General features: G+C 35.4%; 1 protein-coding gene across 1 annotated transcript in view; it reads left to right on the forward strand.

Annotated features, from left to right (window-relative positions):
* The window catches only part of LOC106725502 (disintegrin and metalloproteinase domain-containing protein 18-like), an 82,964-nt gene that overhangs the window by 50,888 nt on the left and 7,326 nt on the right, over positions 1-24,750 (forward strand). The window contains exons 13-18 of the mRNA XM_014536893.1: positions 10,056-10,154; positions 16,800-16,995; positions 17,489-17,582; positions 17,862-18,051; positions 22,425-22,511; positions 23,906-24,026. Coding sequence (XP_014392379.1) covers positions 10,056-10,154; positions 16,800-16,995; positions 17,489-17,582; positions 17,862-18,051; positions 22,425-22,511; positions 23,906-24,026 — 787 coding nt within the window. The remainder of the gene's footprint in view (positions 1-10,055; positions 10,155-16,799; positions 16,996-17,488; positions 17,583-17,861; positions 18,052-22,424; positions 22,512-23,905; positions 24,027-24,750) is intronic.

Raw genomic sequence — 24,750 nt, forward strand, 5'->3', positions numbered from 1 at the left:
TCATCTGGATTCTTCCCAAGTGAGTGCCTTGTTTCCCTAAGTTATAAGATGTGTGTTATTTACCTCCCCATCCTTGCGTCTGAGAAACTTCATTTATTTTAACCTGATTGCACAGAATTGAATAAATCATAATCCATCATTCATTATTGTTATATTTGTTTTTTGCTATTATTTTTTTTCAGTTGTGCTTGGTAAGATGATTAATCAAAGAAGTTTGTTGTGCCTGTCTTCATATACTTAGGCATGGTGAAGTTGATTGATACAGATGTTTTAGAAAATATGAAAGGTCTCTAATTATTAGGAATAAAATTCTGTATAACTTGATTGCATTATAATTAGAATGACTCAAGTTTTCTGTATCTTTATTAATTTTGATTGCTTTACCCCTCAGAACTTGAGAAATAATATTGATACCTCCAACGATCCAGTTGTATTTGCCTAACTCTCACTAGAACTTAATTCATTCTTTATATTTTGAAGCTGTTTTATGTTAAATGCAATTGGTTTTCTTCCTAGAAATTAACTTTTTACCTACAAAGAGTGAATATTCTTATATCTATGTTGCTTTTTGTTTTAAGTATATTTGGTCTGACATAACTACCTCTAACTCCATCTCCATCTCTGTTTCTATCTCTGTCTCTGCTCTGACTCTGTCTCTATGTCTTTAGGTTCCTTTGAGTTGGCATTTCCCTGATATTACTCTATTCTCATTTAGTTTTTCTGTACTATTTACTTCAATACCTACATTGTTTTAATTTATTATTTGATCTGTATTTGATTTGTAAAGTTATCAGTTTAGATGTTATTATGATTAATAGTTTGCATATTTAAAAATTAACTGAGGTCCATGGTTTATTTTTTTTTTCTTATGGCTTCTTTCTGTTCCAGGATCTCTTCCAGGATCCTTATTGTATTAAGTTGTTATGACTCCTTACACCCCTCTAGAATGAATTTCTGTAAGTGTAGTTCTCTCAAAATTTTTATATTTTCTATGTCCATTTTGTTACATTTGTTTTCTAATTTAATTTTAGCTTATTTCTTTTGACCTGTGTGATCCACCCCCCACACACACTATTTATTTTCAGTGATTTAGTGGGTATGCATTTTTTTCCTCTTTAGTGATTATCTTCTCATTTTGACCATGACTGTTCTTGCAAGTCTGCTGCTGCATATGTGCCTGCATTTCTCTAGGCTAGTTTTGTGATCTACCCTTGAGAATGTTCCATGTGCACTGGAGAAGAATGGATAATGTGATGTTCTGGGATGAAAAGCTCTGATAAGTGAATGTGCTATAGCCTTTCATCTATTCTAGTATGACCCTTTGTATATCTGTGATGTCTGTGATAACTTCTCCTCTTTCATTTCTGATTTTGTTTATATGAGTCTTTTCTTTTTTTTGCTCAGTGAGTCTGGCCTGGAGACTGTCATTTTATTAGTCTTTTCAAAAAACCAGTTCTTTGTTGTATTAATTTTTGAATAGTATTTTCTTCTCTATTTCATTTAATTCTGCTATAATTTTTATTTCCTGTCTTCTGCTGACTTTGGGTTACTTTTGACCTTTTTCTAGTTATTTTTTCTTATTATTTTCTTATTAAAAATTTTAATGTTGACACTATTGCAGATGTACCTCATCCCACCCGCCTTTGCCCACCTCCACCCAACCCACCTCTCCTTCCCTTGACCTTCACCACACTAATATGTGTCCATGGGCTATGCATATGTGTTCTTTAACTGATCCCTTCACCTTCTTTTTCCAGTCATTCTTATCCTCCAAGTTCATTTTTAAAACTTGAGTTTAGAGAGAGATAGAGAAAGGAAAAAAGGAAGAAAGGAAGAGAGAGAGAGAGAGAGAGAGAGAGAGAGAGAGAGAGAGAGAGATATTTGTTGTTCCACTTTTTTATGCATTTGTTGGCTGCTTCTTGTATGTGTCCTGACAAGGGATCAAACCTGCAAACTTTCCATATTGGGACCATGCTCTAAGCAACTGAGCTACCAGGTCAAGGCTCATTTTCTAATTCTTTAAGATGTAATGTTTGGGTGTTTACTTGGGAATTCTCTTGTTTTTTGAAATAGGCCTGTAATGATATAAACTTCCTTTTTTTATTACTGCTTTCACTGCATCCCCAAAATTCATATGTCATATTGTCATTCTCATTTATCTCTATATATCTTTTGATGTCACCTTTATTTCTTCTTTGACCCAGTCTTTTTTAAAAAATAGTATATTGTTTAATCTTCACATGTTTGTGGTTTTCTTTACTTCTTTTTTGCAGTTGATTTCTAATTTCAAAGCTTGTGGTCACAGAATGTGCTTGGTTCAATTTCAATCTTTTTGAATTTGTTGAGGCTAGTTTTGTGATCTACCCTTGAGAATGTTCCATGTGCACTGGAGAAGAATGGATAATGTGATGTTCTGGGATGAAAAGCTCTGTAAATGTCAATTATGTCCATTTTGTCTAATGTGTCACTTAAAGTTAACATTTTTTTGTTGTTGATTTTCTGTTTGGATGATCCATCCAGAGCTTTGAATGGAGTATTAAGGTCCCCAACCATGATTGTGCTTTTGACTGTTTCTCCCTATAGTTCTGTTAGTAGTTACTTTATGTATTTTGGTGCATGCTGTGTAGGTGCATATGAATTAAGTATTATATCTCCTTAATGTAGTGCCCAATTTACCATATAAAATGTCCATCTTTGTCTCTTTTTACCTTTGTTATTTTGAAATATGTTTTGTAAGATATAAGTATGGCTACACCAGCTTTTCTGTGGATGTTATTTGCTTGGTGAATCATTTTCCAACCTTTCACTTTGATTCTAACTTTTTCTTTGCAGCTTAGAGGTGTCTCTTGAGGTAGCAAGGCTCCGTGGCTCTGTTTGTCTTGAATGCCAACCAGCCAACAACCATGACTGAACCCTATGCTGTGTCCTTGCCCAGTTCTCTATCTCTAGACTCAGCCACAGCTCATTCTGCTCACTCCTGCAGGAATGTCTGTGGAGTCTCTTTGCTTCTACCAGATGAAGGGAGTGCCAGCCACTACCAGATTCCTCCACTCTCTAGCCATGAGCCACTTACTGGCTGCAGTAGAGCTTCTGTGGCTTGTCTCAGTCCTTCTCCCTTCTCTCCTCACCCATTTGCTCCCACTTGCCTACCTTTAGATATTTCAATGTGCAGATCTCTGAAGCATTTTTGTGAGTTGACCAGGGAATCCTTTGTTGATTTATAGCTATTCAAATTGCTGAAATTTTAAGGCTGAAACCAAGGGGATCCCTCAAGCTGCCATTCTTTTGATATCATTCCCTCTGTAATTGATTTTTATATATACAATAATAATATCATTTTTTAAATTACAATTTTTTAATTGATATCAGAAGAATAGAGAGGAAGAGAAAGTTTGAAACACCAATGATGAGAGAGAATCATTGATCTGCTGCCTCCTGCATGCACCCCCCTTCACCCCACTAGGAATTGAGCCCTTAACCAGGGCATGAGCCCTTGACTGGAATCGAACCCAGAAATCTTCAGTCCTTAGACCAATGCACTATCCACTGACCAAACCAGCTAGGGCAAAAATATCAACTTTTAAAAATCACAATTTATTTAAAGACTAGAGGCCCGGTGCACAAAATTTGTGCACTGAGGGGGGGGGATGTCTCTCAGCCCAGCCTGCACCCTCTCCAATCTGGAACCCTTCGGGGGATGTCTGACTGCCAGATTAGGCATGTTCCCACAGTAAGTTGGACATCCCTCTCACAATCCAGGACTGCTGGCTCCAACTGCTTACCTGCCTGCCTGATCACCTCTAACTGCTTCTGTCTGCTAGCCTGATCACCTCCTAACCACTCCTCTGCCACTCTGATCAACACCTAACTGCTTCCTGCTGGCCCAATCGCCCCCAACTGCCCTCCCCTGCTGGCCTGGTCACCCTAACTGCCCTCCCCTGCCAGCCTGGTCACCCCTAACTGCCCTCCCCTGCCAGCCTGGTCGCCCCCAACTGCCCTCCCCTGCTGGCCTGGTCACCCACAAAAGCCCTTTCCTGCCAGCCATTTTGTGGTGGCCATCTTGTGCCCACATGGGGGTGGCCATCTTGTGTGAGGGTGTGATGATCAATTTGCATATTATCTCTATTTTATAGGATTGTCCTTCCCTCATTGCTGTGAATCAATCTTGGTTATTGATCAAGTAAACATTTATGAGTTTTTCTGTTTTTTTCTACTCTATTGCCACCATTTTAATTACTATAAATTTCTATTAATTTGTGGGATATGATTATATATCCTCCAGCATGATTTTTTTTGGTGATCATGGCCTTTTGCATTTAGTAAGAATATCTGATTTGTTTCTTTTAGTTTCTACAAATAAAAAGACAGAAGAAATTGCATTGAACCTTAGATAAATTTGATGTTAGATAAAATGGAGGTATATACCTTCATTTTTTATTTCTTTTAATTTATCTCAACAGTATTTTCTAGTGCTCATTATATAGGTTTTTTACTGATAAACTTTTAAATTTTTGCTGCGATGTTTTAAAAATTTTTATTATAGTTTAAATCATATATTTTAAAATGTTTTCTTTATTACTCAGATTTAAAAATACACTAGATATTTATAGTCTTAATTTTTTACTGCAATCTTGCTGAATTTATTTATTAATCCCATTAGTTTTTTTAGAGAAATTTATCTGTTAGGAGCATAATGTGAATCATATGTATTTTATATTTTCTAGTAACATTTATAAAATAAAATAAAATAGGTGAGATAAATTTGCATAATATATTTTGATTTAATATTTCAAATATAGTATTATTTCAACATATTATCTGCATAAAGTTATTGTTGAGTATTTTTATTTTTAATATGTATGTGTTAATACATTTTATTAATAAAATACATATAGGTATATGCACACACATACACAAACACACACACATCTGAATAAGTATAGAAACAGAGAGACATCATAAGAATTGGCTTATACAATAATGGAGAAATTGAATATACTGTCACCAAGCCTAGATGTCAAAATGAAGGAAGATCCAGGAGGAAGGAAGAATAATTGCAGACTTAACTGCTCCTTCACTCCATTGAGATGAGTCAGCAATCAGCCACTTTAAGTTAATGCTGTCATGAGTTTTGATTTTATGGATGTTGGGATGGAGTGCATGTGTTTTGCCTAGGAGATAAACATGATGAATCTTTGGAGACCAGATGGTGAAATGTGATAGAATATCCCCCAAAGCTTTGCATGTCCTAATATTAATAACTTGTGAATATGTTACTATACATGGCAAAAAGTACTCTGAAGAGATGATCAAGTTAAGGATCTTGAGAGGGAGAGATCTCCTATGTTTCTTAGTGGGCCATATGTAATCACAGGGATCCTTATTAGAGGGAGGCAGACAGGTCAGAGGCTATGTGACAGTGATATTTGAAGATGCTACATCGCTGGTTTTGAAGATGGAGTAAGAATCCATAACCCAAAGAATGCAGGTGCCCTCTAGAAGCTGAAAAGGCAGTAAAATGATTTTTCTCTAGAGTTTCCAGGAGGAATGAAGAACTTTCAAAATCTTCATTTTAGTCTCTTGGTCTTTTGACTTCCAGAACTGTAAAATAATACTAGCACATGTACGTAGTTTTAAGCTACTAAGTTTATGGTAATTTTTATAGCAGAAATAGGTAATAAATATGATTGAATTAATTCTGTGTTCCTTGTGATAAACAAACACCGAGGATTGGTGTTTAAAGAATGGATTTAAAGATTCCTACCAAATGGACTGCAGTTTTTCTGAAGAGAACAACAATTTCTTTATCACAGCATGTGTAGATTCAACACTTTGGCCATCTGGGCGAGATAATTTCTACCAATACATTTGTAGCAACCTCAGAAGCAGCATTTAGGTGGCGTGAAGTCAAGATCCAAGTTTTAAGAGACTGAAAGTAAGGATTATTAGTGTGAGAAAGATGTAAATACATGAAGGAACTCTCTAGGAGGGAATCAATATTCCAAGAGGTTCAAAGGAGCACCTAACGATTTTCATCAACTGGGTCAGTGATATGATAGATACAGTAATCAGAGTAGAAGTACTCGTCAGAGGAAAGTTTACAAGAGTGTTTGTTTTTCCTTAGATAATAAAGGCAGACCTCCAGATATATACAACGTGGCTAAGGGGAATCATGTCAGTGTTCAAAAGTTTATCCTGGGCAAAAGCTGTCTACCTCTAAAGTCAATAAGTCTCAGGTTAAGTTTTCCTGATAGAATGGCTATTCAATCCTTAGGTTAAGAGCAGTGATGATAATCTGGAACAAGATCACCAAAGCATTCTGAATTATATTCATTTGTGTTGTTTTCCTTCTGGCTAGCTCAGTTTTTGAATTGTATATCATTAATATACAAGTACTTATAAGTAAAGTAAATAAACAGACTACCTCAAGGGAAATTGGTGCATAGAAATATAAAGTAAACCAGAATGTGCATATATATTCAATATGAACACATTATTAGTACAATAAATAAATTGAAACAGACCTAAATGCCTAGTTATTTTTGCCTATACGTTTTGCTAATTTTTTTTTATTGCTAAAAGTATTACAAAGGGTATTACATATGTGTCCTTCCCCCCCACCCCTCGCCCTTGACAATCCCCTGGCCTCCCTTACCCCCCAGTGTCTTATGTCCATTGGTTATGCATATATGCATGCATACAAGTCCTTCGGTTGATCTCTTACCCCTCTCCCTCCTGCCCCCCAACCCTCTCTGGCCTTCCCGCTGCAGTTTGACAATCAGTTTGAGGCAGCTCTGCCTCTATATCTATTATTGTTCAAAAGTTTGTAATGGTCTTTATTATCCATGAATGAGTGAGATCATGTGGTATTTTTCCTTCATTGACTGGCTTATTTCACTTAGCATAATGCTCTCCAGTTCCATCCATGCTGTTGCAAATGGTAAGAGTTCCTTCTTTTTTACAGCAGCATAGTATTCCATCGTGTAGATGTACCACAGTTTTCTAATCCATTCATCTACTGATGGGCACTTAGGCTGTTTCCAGATCTTAGCTATGGTGAATTGTGCTGCTATGAACATATGGGTGCATATATCCTTTCTGATTGGTGTTTTTGGTTTCTTGGGATATATTCCTAGAAGTGGGATCACAGGGTCAAATGGGAGTTCCATTTCCAGTTTTTTGAGGAAACTCCATACTGTCTTCCATAGTGGCTGCACCAGTCTGCATTCCCACCAGCAGTGCACAAGTGTTCCTTTTTCTCCACATCCTCTCCAGCACTTGTCGTTTGTTGATTTGTTGATGATAGCCATTCTGACAGGTGTGAGATGGTACCTCATTGTTGTTTTGATTTGCATCTCTCGGATGATTAGTGACTTTGAGCATGTTTTCATATGTCTCTTGGCTTTCTGAATGTCCTCTTTTGAAAGGTGTCTATTTAGATCCTTTGCCCATTTTTTGATTGGATTGTTTATCTTCTTTTTGTTAAGTTGTATGAGTTCCCTATAAATTTTGGAGATTAGGCCCTTATCAGATATGACGTTGGCAAATATGTTTTCCCACGCAGTGGGTTTTCTTGTTGTTTTGTTGATGGTTTCTTTTGCTGTGCAGAAGCTTTTTATTTTGATGTAGTCCCATTTGTTCATTTTCTCTTTAGTTTCAACTGCCCTAGGAGCTGTATCAGTGAAGAAATTGCTTTGGCATATGTCTGAGATTTTGTTGCCTTTGGATTCTTCTAGAATTTTTATGGTTTCCTGTCGTACATTTAAGTCCTTTATCCATTTTGAGTTTATTTTTGTGTATGGTGTAAGTTGGTGGTCTAGTTTCATTTTCTTGCATATATCTGTCCAATTTTCCCAACACCATTTATTGAAGAGACTATCTTGGCTCCATTGTATGTTCTTGCCTCCTTTGTCAAATATTAATTGAGCATATTGGTTCGGGCTAATTTCTGGACTCTCTATTCTATTCCACTGATCTATATGTCTGTTCTTGTGCCAGTACCAGGCAGTTTTGAGAACAGTGGCTTTGTAATACAGCTTGATATCTGGCATTGAGATCCCACCTACTTTGTTCTTTCTCAGGATCGCTGCAGCTATTCGGGGTCATTTTTTATTCCAGATGAATTTTTGGAGAGTTCGTTCTAGATCTTGAAGTAGGCCATTGGTATTTTAATGGGAAGTGCGTTGAATTTATAGATTGCTTTGGGTAGTATGGACATTTTAATGATGTTGATTCTACCAATCCAAGAACATGGTATGTTCTTCCATCTGTTTATGTCTTCCTCTATCTCTTTTTTCAACGTCCTGTAGTTTTCTGAGTAGAGGTCTTTTACTCTTTAGTTAAGTTTATTCCTAGGTAGCTTAATTTTTTTGGTGCGATGGTACGTTTTGCTAATTTTTAAATATTCTTACCAGTCAAGTAAAATATCACTCTTGCACTGAATAGACAACTATAAGAAAGTTGGAAATCAGAGTATCCTATCTAATAATAGACAAACATGGTAATTAACCATACATCCGCTACGCTTTCCATTGGCTAATCAGGGTGATATGCTAATTAACTGCCAACCAAGATGATGGCCAGCAGCCAGGCAGCTAGGCAGCTGAAGCGAACATGAGGCTTGCTTTCTCCAGTGATGGAGGAAGCCAAGGTTCCCCACCTGCCGCGGCTGGGCTCTGAGCTGCACTCTAAGCAACAATGTTGCAATTATAGAAGCTAAACAAACCCCAGACACCTACTTTCAGCTGGCCGGCCTTGGAGCTGGAGCCGCAACAAAGTTTCAATTACAGAAGGTAAATAAAAAAGAAAAAGAAAAAAAGGAGAGACTGGGAGCTTCAGTTGCAGGCTTGGCCTGCCTGAAAACAACCCTCAGCCCCTCATCCAGGCTGTCCAGGCACCCCAGTGGGGACCCCCACCTTGAGGGGGTGTGGGCAGCCTGAAAACAGCCATCAGCCAAGTAGGACCCCCACCCTGATCCGGGACACTATTCAGGGCAAACCAGTCGGCCCCCACCCGTGCACCAGGCTTCTATCCTATATAGTAAAAGGGTAATATGCAAATTGACCCTAACAGCAGAAAGACTGGGAATGACTGGTCACTATGACACACACTGACCACCAGGGGGCAGACGCTCAATGCAGAAGCTGCCCTCTGGTGGTCAGTGAGCTCCCACACGGAGGAGCTCTGCTCAGCCACAAGCCAGGCTGATGGCTGCCAGTACAGCAGTCGTGCTGGGAGCCTCTCCTGCCTCCTCAGCAGTGCTAAGGATGTCCGACTGAAGCTTAGGTCTGCTCCCCGCTGGCAAGTGGACATCCCCTGATGGCTGCCGGGCTGCCAGAGTGATGTCTGATTTCCAGCTTAGGCCCAATCCCCTGGGGAGCAGGCCTCAGCCAGCAGATGGTCATCCCCCGAGGGGTCCCAGACTGTGAGAGGGCACAGGCCGGGCTGAGGGACCTTCCCCCCCTCCCCCGAGTGCACAAATTTTTGTGCACCGGGCCTCTAGTACTATAATAAAGAGCATTTATTCTTTTTGTTCTCCAAGACTCCGATATCTTTTTGAATTAATCTTTAATATAAAATTTTGGAGCTAAAAATAATAATGAAGAACAATTTTCTCTGAATAGGTTTTTATAATGATAAAATATTATAATTTAGAAACCTCTATTTTATCACAATCATAACTTGTAATATATTCCCATAATTATTTTTGAGAAGACTTGATAATATGGAAAAGTACTTATGATGTATTCAATGAAAAAAACCCCTGAAAACTCATTGTGCATATTTTTACAGAATCAAAGAGGATTGAAAATGATTAGATTAAATTATTAACAGTACTATTTCTTGAGCATGAAATCATGAATAATTTATTACCATTGTTGTCTTTATTAAAACTATATTAAGTTTAAATAAACAGTGTTACAATTAAATATAGAAATAAACATTATACTGTAATTGTAATTAACTTAGAGACAAACTTTAATACCCTTTGACAAATGAAATTATTTATTTGATTTAAAATTTCTATTATTTAACTTGATTGTATTTGCTTTTAGAACTGTAGTTTTGCAAAATGCTGTAATCCTAACACTTGTAAACTGATTGGAGATGCAAAATGTGGCACTGGAATATGCTGTAATAAAAAAACTTGTCAGGTAACCTCTCAAAATATTACATTTTTTTTCTTCATGAACTTTTTATGTTCTTGTGCATTAATTATGGTTCAGTTTTTTTAAAAACTTGTTTTTATACATCTTACAAATATGTTACTTTATGTACCCTCTTCATACACAGTTGGTTTTATAATTTAGGTGATATCATTAGGTCTTTTTCTCCCTACTATTTAGCTCCACCATTCAAACAACTGTGTTGTTTCAATTTCTACTCAATATCCTTCTAGTTATTGCACTCAATACCAATTCCAGATTATTTGGGTGGTATGAATTCCTTGCGGTGATGCCTGAGTGAAGCTCTTCATCATCAAACAACTTACGATAAAATTATAAATGAGCCAGCTAACACACACTTGACATGCAATGCTCCAATAAAAGACAGTGATTTTTAAAAAATCTCATTTTGAAAATAATAGAAAAGGAATCCATGTAGAATAGTCATCAATATGCAACACAAACAATAGTGAAGTTTGCCTTGGGCAAAGACTTCTAGCCTAGAAGTGGATTGAATTGATTTCCCTTCGGAAGTTTTCCATTCAAGTTTTTCTTTGTAGCCACATCTGAGCGGAGATTGGTTAGGATTTGCCTTCTGTGGATTGCATCATTATAGCACCTCATTTAGTATCACTTTCAGGACTCTATGACAAATATAAAAGCTAATTAATGAGAGATTTTGCTTGCCAGATGTGTTTTCTCTGTGTCAATGGAATCTCTCACAACATTATTCTACTTTGTTCTGTATGTGTTCTTTTTTACTCTATAGGCTAGTAAATAGAACTAATGGTCGTTTGTGTTCAAGGCACATGAATGTAGAAGGCAGTGTAAGGTTTCTACTTCTTAGCAATAAATCTTATTGCTTTTCCCTTCATTAGAGCTCTCATTTTAACCTTTGTCTCCAAACCACGGAATATGGCTTTCTAAACAGCCTATTGCCGTTTTTCTACATCCCAAAGGGTAGTTCTTTAAAATGGAGATAATCACTACATTTGGTTGAGTGAAAATTCACAGTACAAGTTGCTAGGGAGAGCTTCAGGGCAAGAGTTAAATCTACTCTATTAGTTTAAATTAATTTTATTATGTGGTATAGTATAGTACTTTGCTTTTGCTCTCATTTTGTTGTATTGTCAATCAGCAAGCTAGACAAGATGCCTTACTGAGCCAATTAGTTAGGAGTCATTTTTATTACATGCAGGTTCAGAGCAGAATATCTCTGTCAAATTCTGAACAAATAAAGGAAGGAGCATTCCCTTTTTATATCTTTCTAGGTCTTTGTGTAAGTTATTTTTGCAGACAGCTTGTAACCTTGAGTATACAGCATATCTAACAAACACCTATCATATCTATACAGACAACTTGTAACCTTGAGCACATATCATATCTAACAAACACTTGGCATGAGAATATTATCAGTATCAGTGTATTAGCCCCTTTAGATGGCTAGCTTGCAAGGTCAGACAGTTAAGTTTATCTTTTCTATTATTTAAGTTAAATAACAAAGTTATTTTTACAAAATAAGAGACCATCTAAAAATAACAAAGTTGACTTATGGAACAAGGGACTAGCAAGAAATAGCAGAGAACTTCAAAACAGCAGTTTCAAACAGCAGTTTTTCTAAAGGAGGGATCATTACTATGTGTCAATTTAAGGCTGACAATTGTCTTATACTCTGCTCTCTTTCATTATTGGCTATAAGCGTAAAAGGCTTCCTATTTTCTTCTCTTTTCTACTTTCAGTTAGGCTAGTTTCCACCAATGCTTTTCCAAAATTTAACAATTTACTTAATATTTTATAAATAACATTTCTACTTAAATAGACAAAAATCCAATTGCAAAGCTGTGGAAGATAATAATTTAACCAGCTTTCTTACTGAAACATAACAGTGAATAGCTTGTTTCTAACTAGTACTCAGAAATTTCTATTTGTAATTAAAAAAATTGTATTTGGTACTGTATTGGTACAATTATGTATTGGTCAGTTGCATCTTTGTTTTGAATTTGTTCAAAATGATGTTTATTATAAATTCCTTATACATACACTTTATTTATGTGTGAAAAAAATTAAAGACATGACCATTGTAACTACATGTAGACTTCAGATTCAAAGTTACTAAAAATTTGAAATAAAGATAGTTTCCAATATTATTTTTATTTCACACTTTAGATATACTATAATTTTAATGGCATAGTAGAACAGCAAAGGTGAATACTTCTACATATACAGCTTTTGTTGTTTGAATACCAAGTGACTAATATATCATTTAACATTACTTGACTTCATTTTTTAAACGAATAAGCTAATGAGTTCTTTTATTTTCTAAAATATATATATCAAAATATTTTGGAATTTGTTTTATAACAAATAAGTCAACACTTATAACTTCTTTATTTTATTTTAAAAATACTAAATTTTTATTTATTCATTTAAAAAATCTTTATTGTTGAAAGTATTATATATGGATCCTTTTTTCCGTCATTGACCCCTTCTAGCCTGCCTCTGTTCCCCCTCACCCTTCAGCCTGCCCCAGGTCTTCACAACCCTATTGTCTGTGTCCATGGGTTATTCATCCTATCTAATAATAGACAAAGATTGAAATTGACTGTACCTTCGCTACACCTCCCATTGGCTAATCAGCAAGATATGCAAATTAACCACCAACAAAGATCACAGTTAATTTGCATAAGTAGGCGTGAAGCGACGGAGCGAAGACTGAAGGCGGCTCCGGCTGGAGCAGCGAGGGCTGTGAAGGCGGCTCTGGCCAGAGTGGCACCAGTTTTCCTCAGGCACCTGGGACCCAGGCCTATTGCATGAATCTTTTCGTGCAACAGGCCTCTAGTATATGCATACAAGTACTTTGGTTTATCTCTTCACCCCTCCTCTCCCACCCTCACCTACCCCTGCCTTCTCAGAGAAAGATAATCACAGGAAATCACTCATATGTGGAATCTAAGGAACAAAATAAACTGATGAACAAATAGAACCAGAGACAAACATGGAACAGACAGACAAATTTCAGAGGGAAGGTTAAGATTGATTAACCTGGGAATTTATATGTATATATGCATAACCCATGGACATGAAGCAAGATTTTTTTGTACTGGAATACGCAGTGTTCCCCTGGGGAAGACGGTTCCCTAGATTCTTTGTCTGAAAGAGTTGAAGAATGAGTCCACAGAAGTAAGGTGGTACAGCAAAGGTGGAAATTTTATTGAAGAAAAAGTACAGACTCCCATGTGGGGAAGGGAAAAGAATCTCACAACACAGACTCCCACGTGGGGAGGGGGAAAGAGTCCCATGGAGTCCCTGTTTCCATGGTTTATAGAGGCTGTAGGTCTTTGTGCCTTGGTATCCCCTCTGATTGGTCACTATTCTCTTAGACTGGTTACTATAGTAACTCCTGAGCTTAAAGGTCGAATCTCACATAGGACATGTGAGGTTTTCCTCCCCTCCTCCCTTATTGTTTTCCTGTCCCCTTTGGGCCTTCTTCTTCCTCTAAATGAGGGGCTTCCTTCCCTTTATTTTGTAAATATAGACCTTCTGCTGCTCTGCAGCCCTGTGCTTCTTCCATGGTTCCCTTAATTTCTAAAATTTCCTAAACCTGTCTTTTTTTCACCCCTAAAAATTCCTATTTCAGACGCAGACAATAGAGTGGTGAAGGCCTGAAGGGGCAAGTGCAGGGTGAGGGGGTCAATGAGAAAAACAACAGGGACATCTGTAATACTTCCAACAATAAAGATTTAAAAAGTTTGATCCCAGCCAGGAAATAAAAGATTTGTGAAATTAAAAAAGAAAAAAGAAAAAATAAGGAATAGTATTCTGGCTTTTATTCTTGGGAAAAATCAATGGGCCATTTGCCCATTTTTAGTCAATACTATATGAAACAAAATTTTCTACCTGACACAATTCCTTTAATTTTTATTTTCTTTTCAACCACAGTTTACATTTACTACTATTCCTCACCAGTTTCAGATGTATAGGAGAGTGGCCAAACACCCATGCACTTTACAGAGTTGACTCCCTGCTGCCTGTACCCAGTTTTCTTGATATTTTTTACTATATTCCCCATGCTGCAAACTGCATGTCTGTGGCTATTCTGTGGCTACCAATTTGTACTGTTTAATCCCTTCATCTTTTTCACCCAGCCCCCAAACCCCCTCCCCTCCAATAACTATCAGTCTGTTCTCTGAATTTATGAGTTTGTTGCTTTAGTTTGTTCATTAGATTCCACATATAAATATGTGAAATCATATGGTATCTGTCTTTCTCTGACTGGCTTTTATTTCACTTAGCATAAAACTCTCTAGGTCCATTCTTGCTGTCACAAAAGATTGTATCTTGATAATGGCCAAGCAAAGGAAAACAAACAAACACTCATGAAGCTCAACTTCATGCTCAGGTGAATATTTCAAACGGGAAAAATAGAATTCTTATTCAGGACATCTATTGAATAGCCTCACAATTCTGTTGACAGGTCTCAAACAAGGTTTCTGCATATGTATAATACAGATAGCTCATTGCACCTCCTCGGTTTTCTAGTCCATAGTACAATATTTCAGAAGAGTAGAGAGATCATTTCTTTTCCAACATCTGCCTCTATGCTTGGTAATGGAGGAAACCATGCCTGATCCTGCTAAGTTAAATTTCCACTCCCTGTGTCTAGGGAGAAGTGTTCTGGTTATCATCCTGAGTCTGAAGCAGTTTCGTGATTTATAACCCCTCATGGTAGAGGTGGAGTAGATCCTGAAAGAAAAATTATTTGAAATAAGAAAGATGTCCATTGAGCAATAGTTTAGGATTATGGTAAAAACTAGCAACTGAGTTAGTACAGCATATCAGGAATACAATTAGTCCCAAGAATTAAAGTTGAAAAATGAATATGCATAGCCTGATATCAGATATTTTCTATTGTTGATCTTGAAGTAAATATTTAGTATCACCACAGCATTATGACTATGAGAGCTTTCACTATACCCTTCTTTAAATATTGAGGTGAAAATCATAAAAAAATAAAATTAACTATTTTCAAGTGAACAATTTAATGTCATTTATAATATTCACAATGTTGTGCAGCTACCACCTCTAGCTAGCTCCAAAAAATGTTTATCATCCAAACAGACGAACATGCTCTCCTTTCTCCCTTCCTGTCAGTCTCTGGCAACCACCAATGTGAGTGCTGCCTTTCAGGTTTCACTTATTCCAGATATTTCATGTAAGTGGAACCACACAATGACCAATGGTGTCTTGCTTTCTTCATTTAATGCAGTGATTTAAAAGTTTATTCATTTTTGTATTATATATCAGTCTACCATTCCTATATCTGCCTGAAAATGTTCTGTTGTATGTATATACCACAACTTACCTATTCATTAATTGATAGACATTTGGCTTCTTTCCAATCTATTTTTCTAGAACTTTTAAGTAAACTTTTAATTTGCTAAAAAGGTAATAGAATCCACATGTCTATTTGGATTCTTATTTACACTTTTTGGTTAGTACTTTACAAACATATTTCGTTCAGAAAGATAAAAAAAAAAGAAATGAACAGTATCCCTTTTTCTCTGACAGTTAGGTGTAATCATAAAATCTGAGCACCAGACTTTTTAAAAGACTTCATCCTAGAACTTCTGCTTTGGTAACAGCCCCCGCTTACTATGTCACTGGAAACCAATTTTAAATTTCCCATTGTTCTCACATTGGAAGTTACTAGAAAATATGAGAGAACTCAACACTATTTTAAAGGCAATGCATCCATGCTTCTGGTTCTGTTTTGTTCATCAGTTTATTTTGTTCATTAGATTCCACATATTAGTGAGATCAAATGGCATTTATCTTTCTCTGACTGGCTGATTCTGCTAACATAATACCCTCAAGTCCGTCTGTGCTGTCACAAAATATAAGAGTTCCTTCTTTTTTGCAGTGGTGTAGAAGCAGGGACACATGGAACAGTCTGATAAATGTCAGAGGAGAGGGGCGTAGACAGGACTGGATAAATAAGGTGAAGGATTTAGGTGAAAAACATATATGCATAGCCCATGGACACAGACAATAGTGTGGTGAAGGTCAAGGGAGGGGTAGGCAAGGATGTGTGAAAGTGTCAAAGAAATATGAGACATCTGCAATAGTGTCAACATGAAAACTGTAAAGGCAATGCAACATTTTCTGATGAAAATTAAAAAAGGATGTTGACTTATGTGTTTAACATTTCCGCATCTTTCAGAAAATTGCATACATACTGTCTCAGAACTTGGCATTTGGTATGAATACATGATCTGATTCCATTATGTTCATATTTAGTTAAACTTCATAATAGATTAGTCCCTATTAAATTATTTCAAAAGAAGGGTGTTGTGCTCAGTGGATAATATGCACAGTGACTGTTCTTAATGTTAATACCATCAGTCAGGAATTTGAGTTATACCGCCCCAGTACTGAACTATGGTATGTGATCTTTGACAAGTCATTTAATCTCTCATCATTCTTAACTATAATGACAGTTTATCTAAATTATAGTAGAAGATAATAATACCTTGCTTGGAGTAGTGTGGTAAGACTTGATTAATTGTCATGTGTGAAGCAGTTTGTCTTTGTATAAAAAGTATTGCAAAAAAATTGTCTCTATTTGTCTCACAGGTGATAGAAAGAGGACATATATGTCGGAAAGGCATAGATCCATGTGATTTTCCTGAATTTTGTAATGGAATTTATGAGAATTGTCCGTTGGATGTAAAATCTGCTGATTTAGAACCATGCAATAACTTTACCGCCTTTTGCTATAAAGGAATATGCCGAGAACCGACTAAACAGTGTGCAGAGTTATTTGGAAAATGTAATAGTTGTGTTTATTTTTCTGGGATTCCTTTTTAAACTGTATTTTTCTAAAGTCAGTAATTCACCCTAACCACAAGGAAAGGTATTGTTTATTTAAATCCAAATTTGAAAATAAAATTGCAAATCAAAGCACCTTTGAATTATGTCAAGAGGCAAAATAGGATTACTAAGTATAGGACAAAGACACTAGGACATTAGTGAAAATTCAGATGATTGGTGCAAAGGGAACATATTGTTAGAATTGTAGATATTAAATCAAATGACTGATTTCTCAGTCATTTCTGCAATTTGATACCAACTTTTCCCTTCTCAAGTGGGTAGTTTTGGGGGAGTGATTCTCATTCTCAAAGAGCCAATAGGTGACATCAAAAATTTGGACATGGCACTCACTGACTGGACATTGCTGCTGTCCAGCTGTCTCTATATTAATATACCATATTTTTAGTTTTAATTGTTTTTTGAGATGAGTAATTGGAACTTTATGTTTTCAGTTGCTAAAGGTGCTGCGTATGTATGTGTAGAAGAAGTGAATTATCTCGCAGATGGATTTGGAATCTGTCTTCACAACAAACGATGTCATTTTCAGTGTGTATTTTAAAAAAAACTATTCATTTTTCAAATGTGTGTGTTTGTGTGTATATGTTTTCTGCAATGAGTCACTTAATTCAAATGACAGATGACTATAATACATACAGATAAATTTATATGTTGCACTTCATAAGATGGTGTATGCACTGAAGAGCCTTGCTGTTATGGTTTGAGTAACATTCTGAATTATCCTCATACTTTGAATTATTATTTACCTAAAACATTAGTCTTATAGTAAGTGACACGTGGGAACTTTTCTCTGCTTTATATTGCCAGGGATACCTTTTGTGCAAAGTTAGTTTGTCAATGGACAAACTCACGGGTAATATCATGGAGTCCATTTGATATTCAATATACTTACCTTAGAGGCTATATATGTATGTCAGCAAAACTGAGAGATCCTTTATCAGTGGGAGAAGTGGATGTAACCCGCGTAGCTGATGGCACTGTATGTGGTGAAGATAGGGTAAATATAAATTCTTCTTGATTTTATATGATGTGTGTGTCTGAGTGCCTGTGTGTGTGTGTGTGTGTGTGTGTGTGTGTGTGTGAGAGAGAGAGAGAGAGAGAGAGAGAGAGAGAGAGAGAGGATATTAAGATTTTTTTATTTGCAATCATACAAACTGGTCACTGTATCTTAAGATTCAAAGGTCAGATTTCTGCTGGTCAAAGGATCACTTGCTTTCCCATCTGTTTTATTATGAACTTTGCTATAGATATTTAAACTGGTTGCCTCACACTTGAGAATCTAAGTCTCTTTATTAGGCTAGGATTTGGTCTGCAATAATTTGTGTAAACAGAGAACAAAAAAGAATCAAATAATACACTAATAATTAGAATGGAACAATCTGAATACTAAGAACAACAACAAAAGACACCCTAAGTATTTAGTCTTACAATAATTAATTAGAATGAATTTGATTATAATGACAGTAAAACATTTATTTATTTGCTTATTAGCCTACTCCCCTAATTATTTCTCCAAAAGCATAATATACTTGTTGAAAATTTGACCCTCCAACAAGATACAATAATAAAATAATCTAAGCTTTATTTAATTTATTTTTCTTAAAAGCATTAAGAAACATGATAAATGATTTTAGACTATTATCACTAAAAATAATTGACTAAAGAAAAACATGCATAATTATCTTACATTTTAATTAAAATAATTTACAATGAGAAGCAGTATTTTAAGAATTAAAAAAAATAAGAAGAAAAATGAAGTGAGTAAATTTATTTCAGAATGCAAAAAGACATTTTAACATAAAAATAATAAAGTAATTACAACGGAACTTACTGATACTGGCTACATTGTTGGCAAAAGTATGTTCAGGCTTAGAAAAAAATCTTATAAGAGTTTATTTGAGCCAAACTGACGACAGTTGCCAGGATGAAAAATCTCAATAGGTTGAGAAAGTGCTCTGGAGGATAGCAGTTTTACTGCTTATTTTATACATCAGAATCAAAGGGGAAGTTATAGTGGGTGGTTACCTGAAATCCATTGGTTGTAGATTAGGCAGGCTGGAGAAAGCAAAGCTGGGAAATCTGTGAGACTGGATAAAAAGTAATACAAGTAGACACATACTTCTTTTATATTGGTGGGCACAGGAGGGTTGATAATGAACATTTAGAGCACGTGGAGATGGTATGCAGGAGCAAGGTAGCACTGAGGGCTTCTGTGGTCTCTAGCTCTGGTACAGAGACCACAGAACCTTGAGTTGTGCTCTGAGGGGTCTGGAAAAGGAAATTACTCTGACATGCCTAAGGTATGTTATTTTAGATGCAAAAAGACAATCTATAGGCTCAGTTATGGTAAATATTGACCTCTGTCAAGGAAGATTCTAGCCTAGGACATGAATACACACAAAGACTCGCTTTTAGTTATAAATTTTTAGTTTCAGACCATTTTATGTGGTTACTTTCTGTCTCTGAGTTTTTAAAACCCACAATCCAGGCCTTTCCTGAGCTTGTCAGGTTTAGCATATGGCCCCTTTTTGTCCACAGCATTATAAAGTAATATATCTTCCCTTCAAAGATCATTTAAAGCAAAGTGAAAAAGTGTTTACTATAAATAAGGCAGAGTAAACACAGAACTTTATTAACTAATTTAATCATTATTTAATTAGAAAATAAAGCAGTGAAATGGCACACGCCCATGTGTGTGTGCACATCACACACACACACACACACACACACACACACGTCAAATATATTTTGGGATTGGTCCCTGGTTTCTGGCACAGAGCTCCCATAGCCCTTGGAATTTCCTGAGTGATAACAAACCATGTTTTGTGTTATTCATTCCCGCCCAAACAGACCAATGGAGTGATTTAGGAGAGGCCTCTAGATAGCTTCAGGATTGGGCTGGCCACCAGAGACTAAATGGTTAGAGGATTGGAACTTTCAGCCACCCTCCCAACCCAGCCCCACATAACAGAACTCCATGATGGGGAATGGTATGGCTGAAGAGTGAACTCTATAGAAACTTTGGACTGTGAGATTCGGAGAGTTTCTAAGTTGATGAACTCATCACCTGCTGTGCTTTCAATATGCCTGGAGAGGACATAGAAACTAACTCCCCCGACCCCACAAATAGCTTATATTTCTTCTACTTGGCTGTTCCTGAGTTGTAGCCTTTTAATAAACCAATAAACATAACTAAAGTGTTGTTTTGACTTCTATGAGCCAAATAAGCAAATTATGAAACCTGAGTAGGAGTTTATGGGAACCTCCAATGTCTAGATGGTTGGTCAAAATTAGGGTGGTCTGGGACTTGCATCTAGTATCTGAAGTGGAGGCATCCTTATGGGCCTGAGCCCTTTAATTTGTGGATCTGATTCTAACTCTAGGTAGATAGTGTCAGAATTGAGTTGAGTTGAATTGTTGGACATCTACTTTGTCAGAGAATACATCTTAGAGTATATAAGTATGTCAAAATATTTATGTATATTATGTATGTGTGCATACAAGCATACTCAAACACATCCCCACACGTGTTTTGCACATATCGGTGCAAAAATAACTCATAATATTGAGCATATAACTAAGAAACATGAAAATGTTTCACCTAACTTGTGACTACATAAATACAAAGTCACTTAGTATTAAGTTGTTGTTTTAAACATTTTTTATTTTTCAATAACAGTTGACTTTCAAAAGTATATTAATTTCAGATATACAGCACAGTGGTTAGACATATATAAAACGTATGCAGTGTAACTTACTGTTTGCAAGTTAGCATTTGGGCATTGAAAGTAATATCTGATGGTGAGAAGAATAACATTATCATTCTAAAGTAAGTATAAATTATCACATATTTTCTGGAAAGTGATTGGGAAATGTGTAAGGAGTCAAATATCGTATTTTTTTATCCATTGCTAATGGAATAATGTGAAATTAATTTTCTGATATTAGGAACTATTCATGGGTATAGAGCAATTATGATGTTTGTTATAACAGAGAAAAGTTATGAAGACTTGTTAAATGACAATTATAGGTTGGTCAGATAAATTAAAGTTTATCCAATACGCTATTTCTTTCTAAAATAACACTTGCATGTAATTTTTAATGACATGGAAGGATATTAGTAAAATTATGGTGAGTGAGAAATCAGAGCACATCCTTGAAAACATGCATTTCTGCTGTTTGGATTGCACATGGAAATTTTGTGGGTTGTGATTTTAATAAAGTAGAGGTGATATCTTTGGCTTAAGTGGTCTTGCTGGTCATCCCCAAGTCAAGATTGTAGCAACCCTGTGACTTTATGTCTTAGTAATTGTACCTTTATAACAAGTAAAAAATAAAGATTTTAGAAGTAGCCTTAGCATCAAGATATTGTGGCCTTGATAGCATTCAAAAGCATTTAAAACCTAGGATGAACCCTGAAAAATATGCAAGTAACCGCTGCATTGAAAACTGCAAAGCATTACTAGAGAAGCAAAGAAGACTTACATAAATGAGGGGTAAGCAATACTGATTAATTGGAAGACTTAACATGTCAATGTTCTCAAAAATCAATTGATTAATATGATGCTATCAAGAATCCAAATCACAGCAGGTATTTTTTTGGAAGGGGGAAATGTGTTGTTGGGAAAATTGAAAGATTGATTTAAAGGTTTATATGGAAATGCAAAAGGCCAAAAATACAAAATAGCGAATGTAATTTTAAAGACGAAAATGGAAACTGGACATTTATACTACTATATATCAAGACATACTGTAAAGTTAAAGTAATTAAAACAATGCAATATTGGAACGAGGATAGATAAACTGACCTATAGACTAAACTGGTAAGTGGACATCCCCCGAGGGGTCCCGGAATGTGAGAGGGTGCAGGCCGGGCTGAGGGACCCCCTGCCCCCGACTCAGTACACGAATGTCGTGCACGGGGCCTCTAGTTTATGATAAAATCTCTTAGCAAAGTGGGAATAGAGTGATCATACCTGAACATAATAAAGGCCATGAATGAAAAATCTACAGTCAGCAGCATATTCAATGGGCAAAAACTAAACATGCTTCTCTTAACATAAGGAACAAGGCAGGGATGTCTGCTTTCACCACTCTGATTCAACAGATTCATGTGTTTTATATACACAGCGGTGGGCAAATGTAGGTTTACAGTCATGTGTATGTAAACGACAGAGTAGACTACAAATATCTGTAAATATTGTAAATAATTGTTACCCGCATGGCTTTTTCAATACTAACAACTGCAAACCTCCGCTTGCACATCCCTATACATACAAATCTTGTGCATCTCTATTTGTAGCAATAATGATTGCTCAACTCTTTACATTTCCTGGTGGTTGTTATTGTTGCTTGTTTTTAAAATGGCAGGTTTGTCTGAATGGATCTTGTCAACCTGTGGGAACCCACAAAGATGGTCGACTCTGTAATGCCACAATAATTTGCAGTGGAAATGGGGTAAGTAATGCCTATGTGTAGTTTTATTTAAAACATTCATGTCAATAACATTTCCAGGATAATAATAAGGTTCAGAATTAATTTATGTGGAAATTTCTTATGGAAAATTAAAGGCAAATAAGGAAAGCAATTTCCATAATTTATACTTATGTACATGAATTATGTGTTCAATAAGATTGTTATAGGTCTCATGAGTTCATAAGCTTTGAACTTTGTACAAAATACAATATAAAACAATCTTTTAAAACGTTACATCAAGAATGTAAACTTTTGGAAATATATTTATTAAAGATTATATAGACACATTTATACATAGATATAAAATTATAATTAAGTGTATGTTACGGAAATATATTTAAATACATACAATATATTTACATTACACATATAACTTATGGTCTAATATTTTGTGAGAGCAGAGTTTCTTATCCGATTTCTTAAATTGTTAGCAATAAAATCTGATGGGCCAAATGTATGCACCATAAAAATTTCAGTAATATTATATTGTCTTCAAGAAATAGTGTACCAGTTTTTGCTCCCACTTGCTGTGAAAAAAAAAATGGTGCATTTCCTCCAATTCTGGCCAGACTAGTTTCTCAGTTTTTCAATGTCTTCTAACATGGTAAATCCATTGTTAATTTTCATTTATTTAATAATTAATGACACAGTTCTTAAGCATGTATGTATGGTCATATTTTCCATTTGTATTTCTATTTTACCATTCATTGTGAAATTTTTGACTGGATTATAGAAATTTTGTAGGCTTTGGAAGGTTTCCAAATATGCCTTTGGCTTCTGCCATATTGATGCTTCATGTATTGTACTATAGTAATCCAGGAAAAAGTGATGTGCCTTTGAGTCTTTATTCAAGAATTTCTCCCAAATAACTTAAATGTCCTATTAGTTACAGTTTACTTTCTGTTGTTTTTTTAAATTTAATTTTAATTGAATTTTTGCATAAGTTTACTTCTAGATTCTCTATTCTGCTCTGACTCCTCTTTTAATTCATACACCAGCTCATATTTATAGATATTTACTAGCAAAATAAATTTTTACATTTGTGTCTTTTTAAGCAAAATTTTCCTTTAGTTTTTTTTTCTCTCTCTCTCTTTTATAAGTTGGGTCTTCTCACAGCAATTTTTGTATCTGACACAATTCATAAAAATTTTAAATTTCCACAAATTTATATCTAGCTTCATACTTTCTATGCCTCTCCAGAATAAGATATTTCAGTTTTATAAAAAATGTTATCTACTTTTATTTAAAAATATAAGAGATAAATAATAGGAAATTCATGTGACATTTGAAAAGATGTTGCATGGACATTTGTTTTATTAAATTTTATTTAAGAATTATTTTCCACATTAAAATAAACAATTTGTTTTTGGTTTTAGGTTTGCAATAGTGAATATACTTGTCAATGTTTTCGTGGATTTGCTCCTCCAAATTGTAGAGAATATCCAACATCACCAGGAGGAAGTCTCTATGACGGGTTTTGGGTATTCAATGCTGACAGTTAGTATCTCGATCAGTGTGATCCCACAGAACTTTCTGCATTTATAGACATGTTTTACATCTCCACTGTTGATAAGGCTGTTGTGCACCTGACATGTAGATAGTGCAACTGAGGAAGTAAAATTTTCACTTTATTTTATGTTACTTAATTTAAATTTAAATGGCCACCTGTGGCTAGGGGGCTACTCTACTCAATAGGGGCTACTCTATAAATCATACTGTCAATCGAAGTGTTATATACCTTTTTAATTCAGATCTAGAAATGAACTTTTCATTAGGTTCTCCTTAATTTTAACCATGGGTGCTCAAACATTTTTATTTATATAGCAGAGTTTTCTAGATTGGTGCTATTAAATTATAGAATGGGTGATAGATTTTTATATAGTCTATATCCCAAGGATGTTAACTATTCTGATGTGCTAATTTATAACTAAGTTGCATTTTTAAGCTAAACATACTATAGAAAGATAAAAATAATGAAATCTTTCATAACTTTAGCAAATGGTTAGTAGATGGTACCAAAAGTTCCCATTTATTTGGTGAACATTCATGTACAAATGTGGTATATTATATTTCTCTAAACTTCACCATGTATAAATCTCATAAGAGCTTATTTCTACTAATGTCTTTTCATCATTGGTACTTTTGTTGTTATATATTTTATTTATATATTATAAAACTGACAAGACATTATCATTTGCCTTTAGTAGCTAATAGTTTCCTA

The sequence above is a fragment of the Myotis brandtii genome, unplaced genomic scaffold, assembly GCF_000412655.1.
Source record: "Myotis brandtii unplaced genomic scaffold, ASM41265v1 scaffold103, whole genome shotgun sequence".
Taxonomy (NCBI): domain Eukaryota; kingdom Metazoa; phylum Chordata; class Mammalia; order Chiroptera; family Vespertilionidae; genus Myotis; species Myotis brandtii.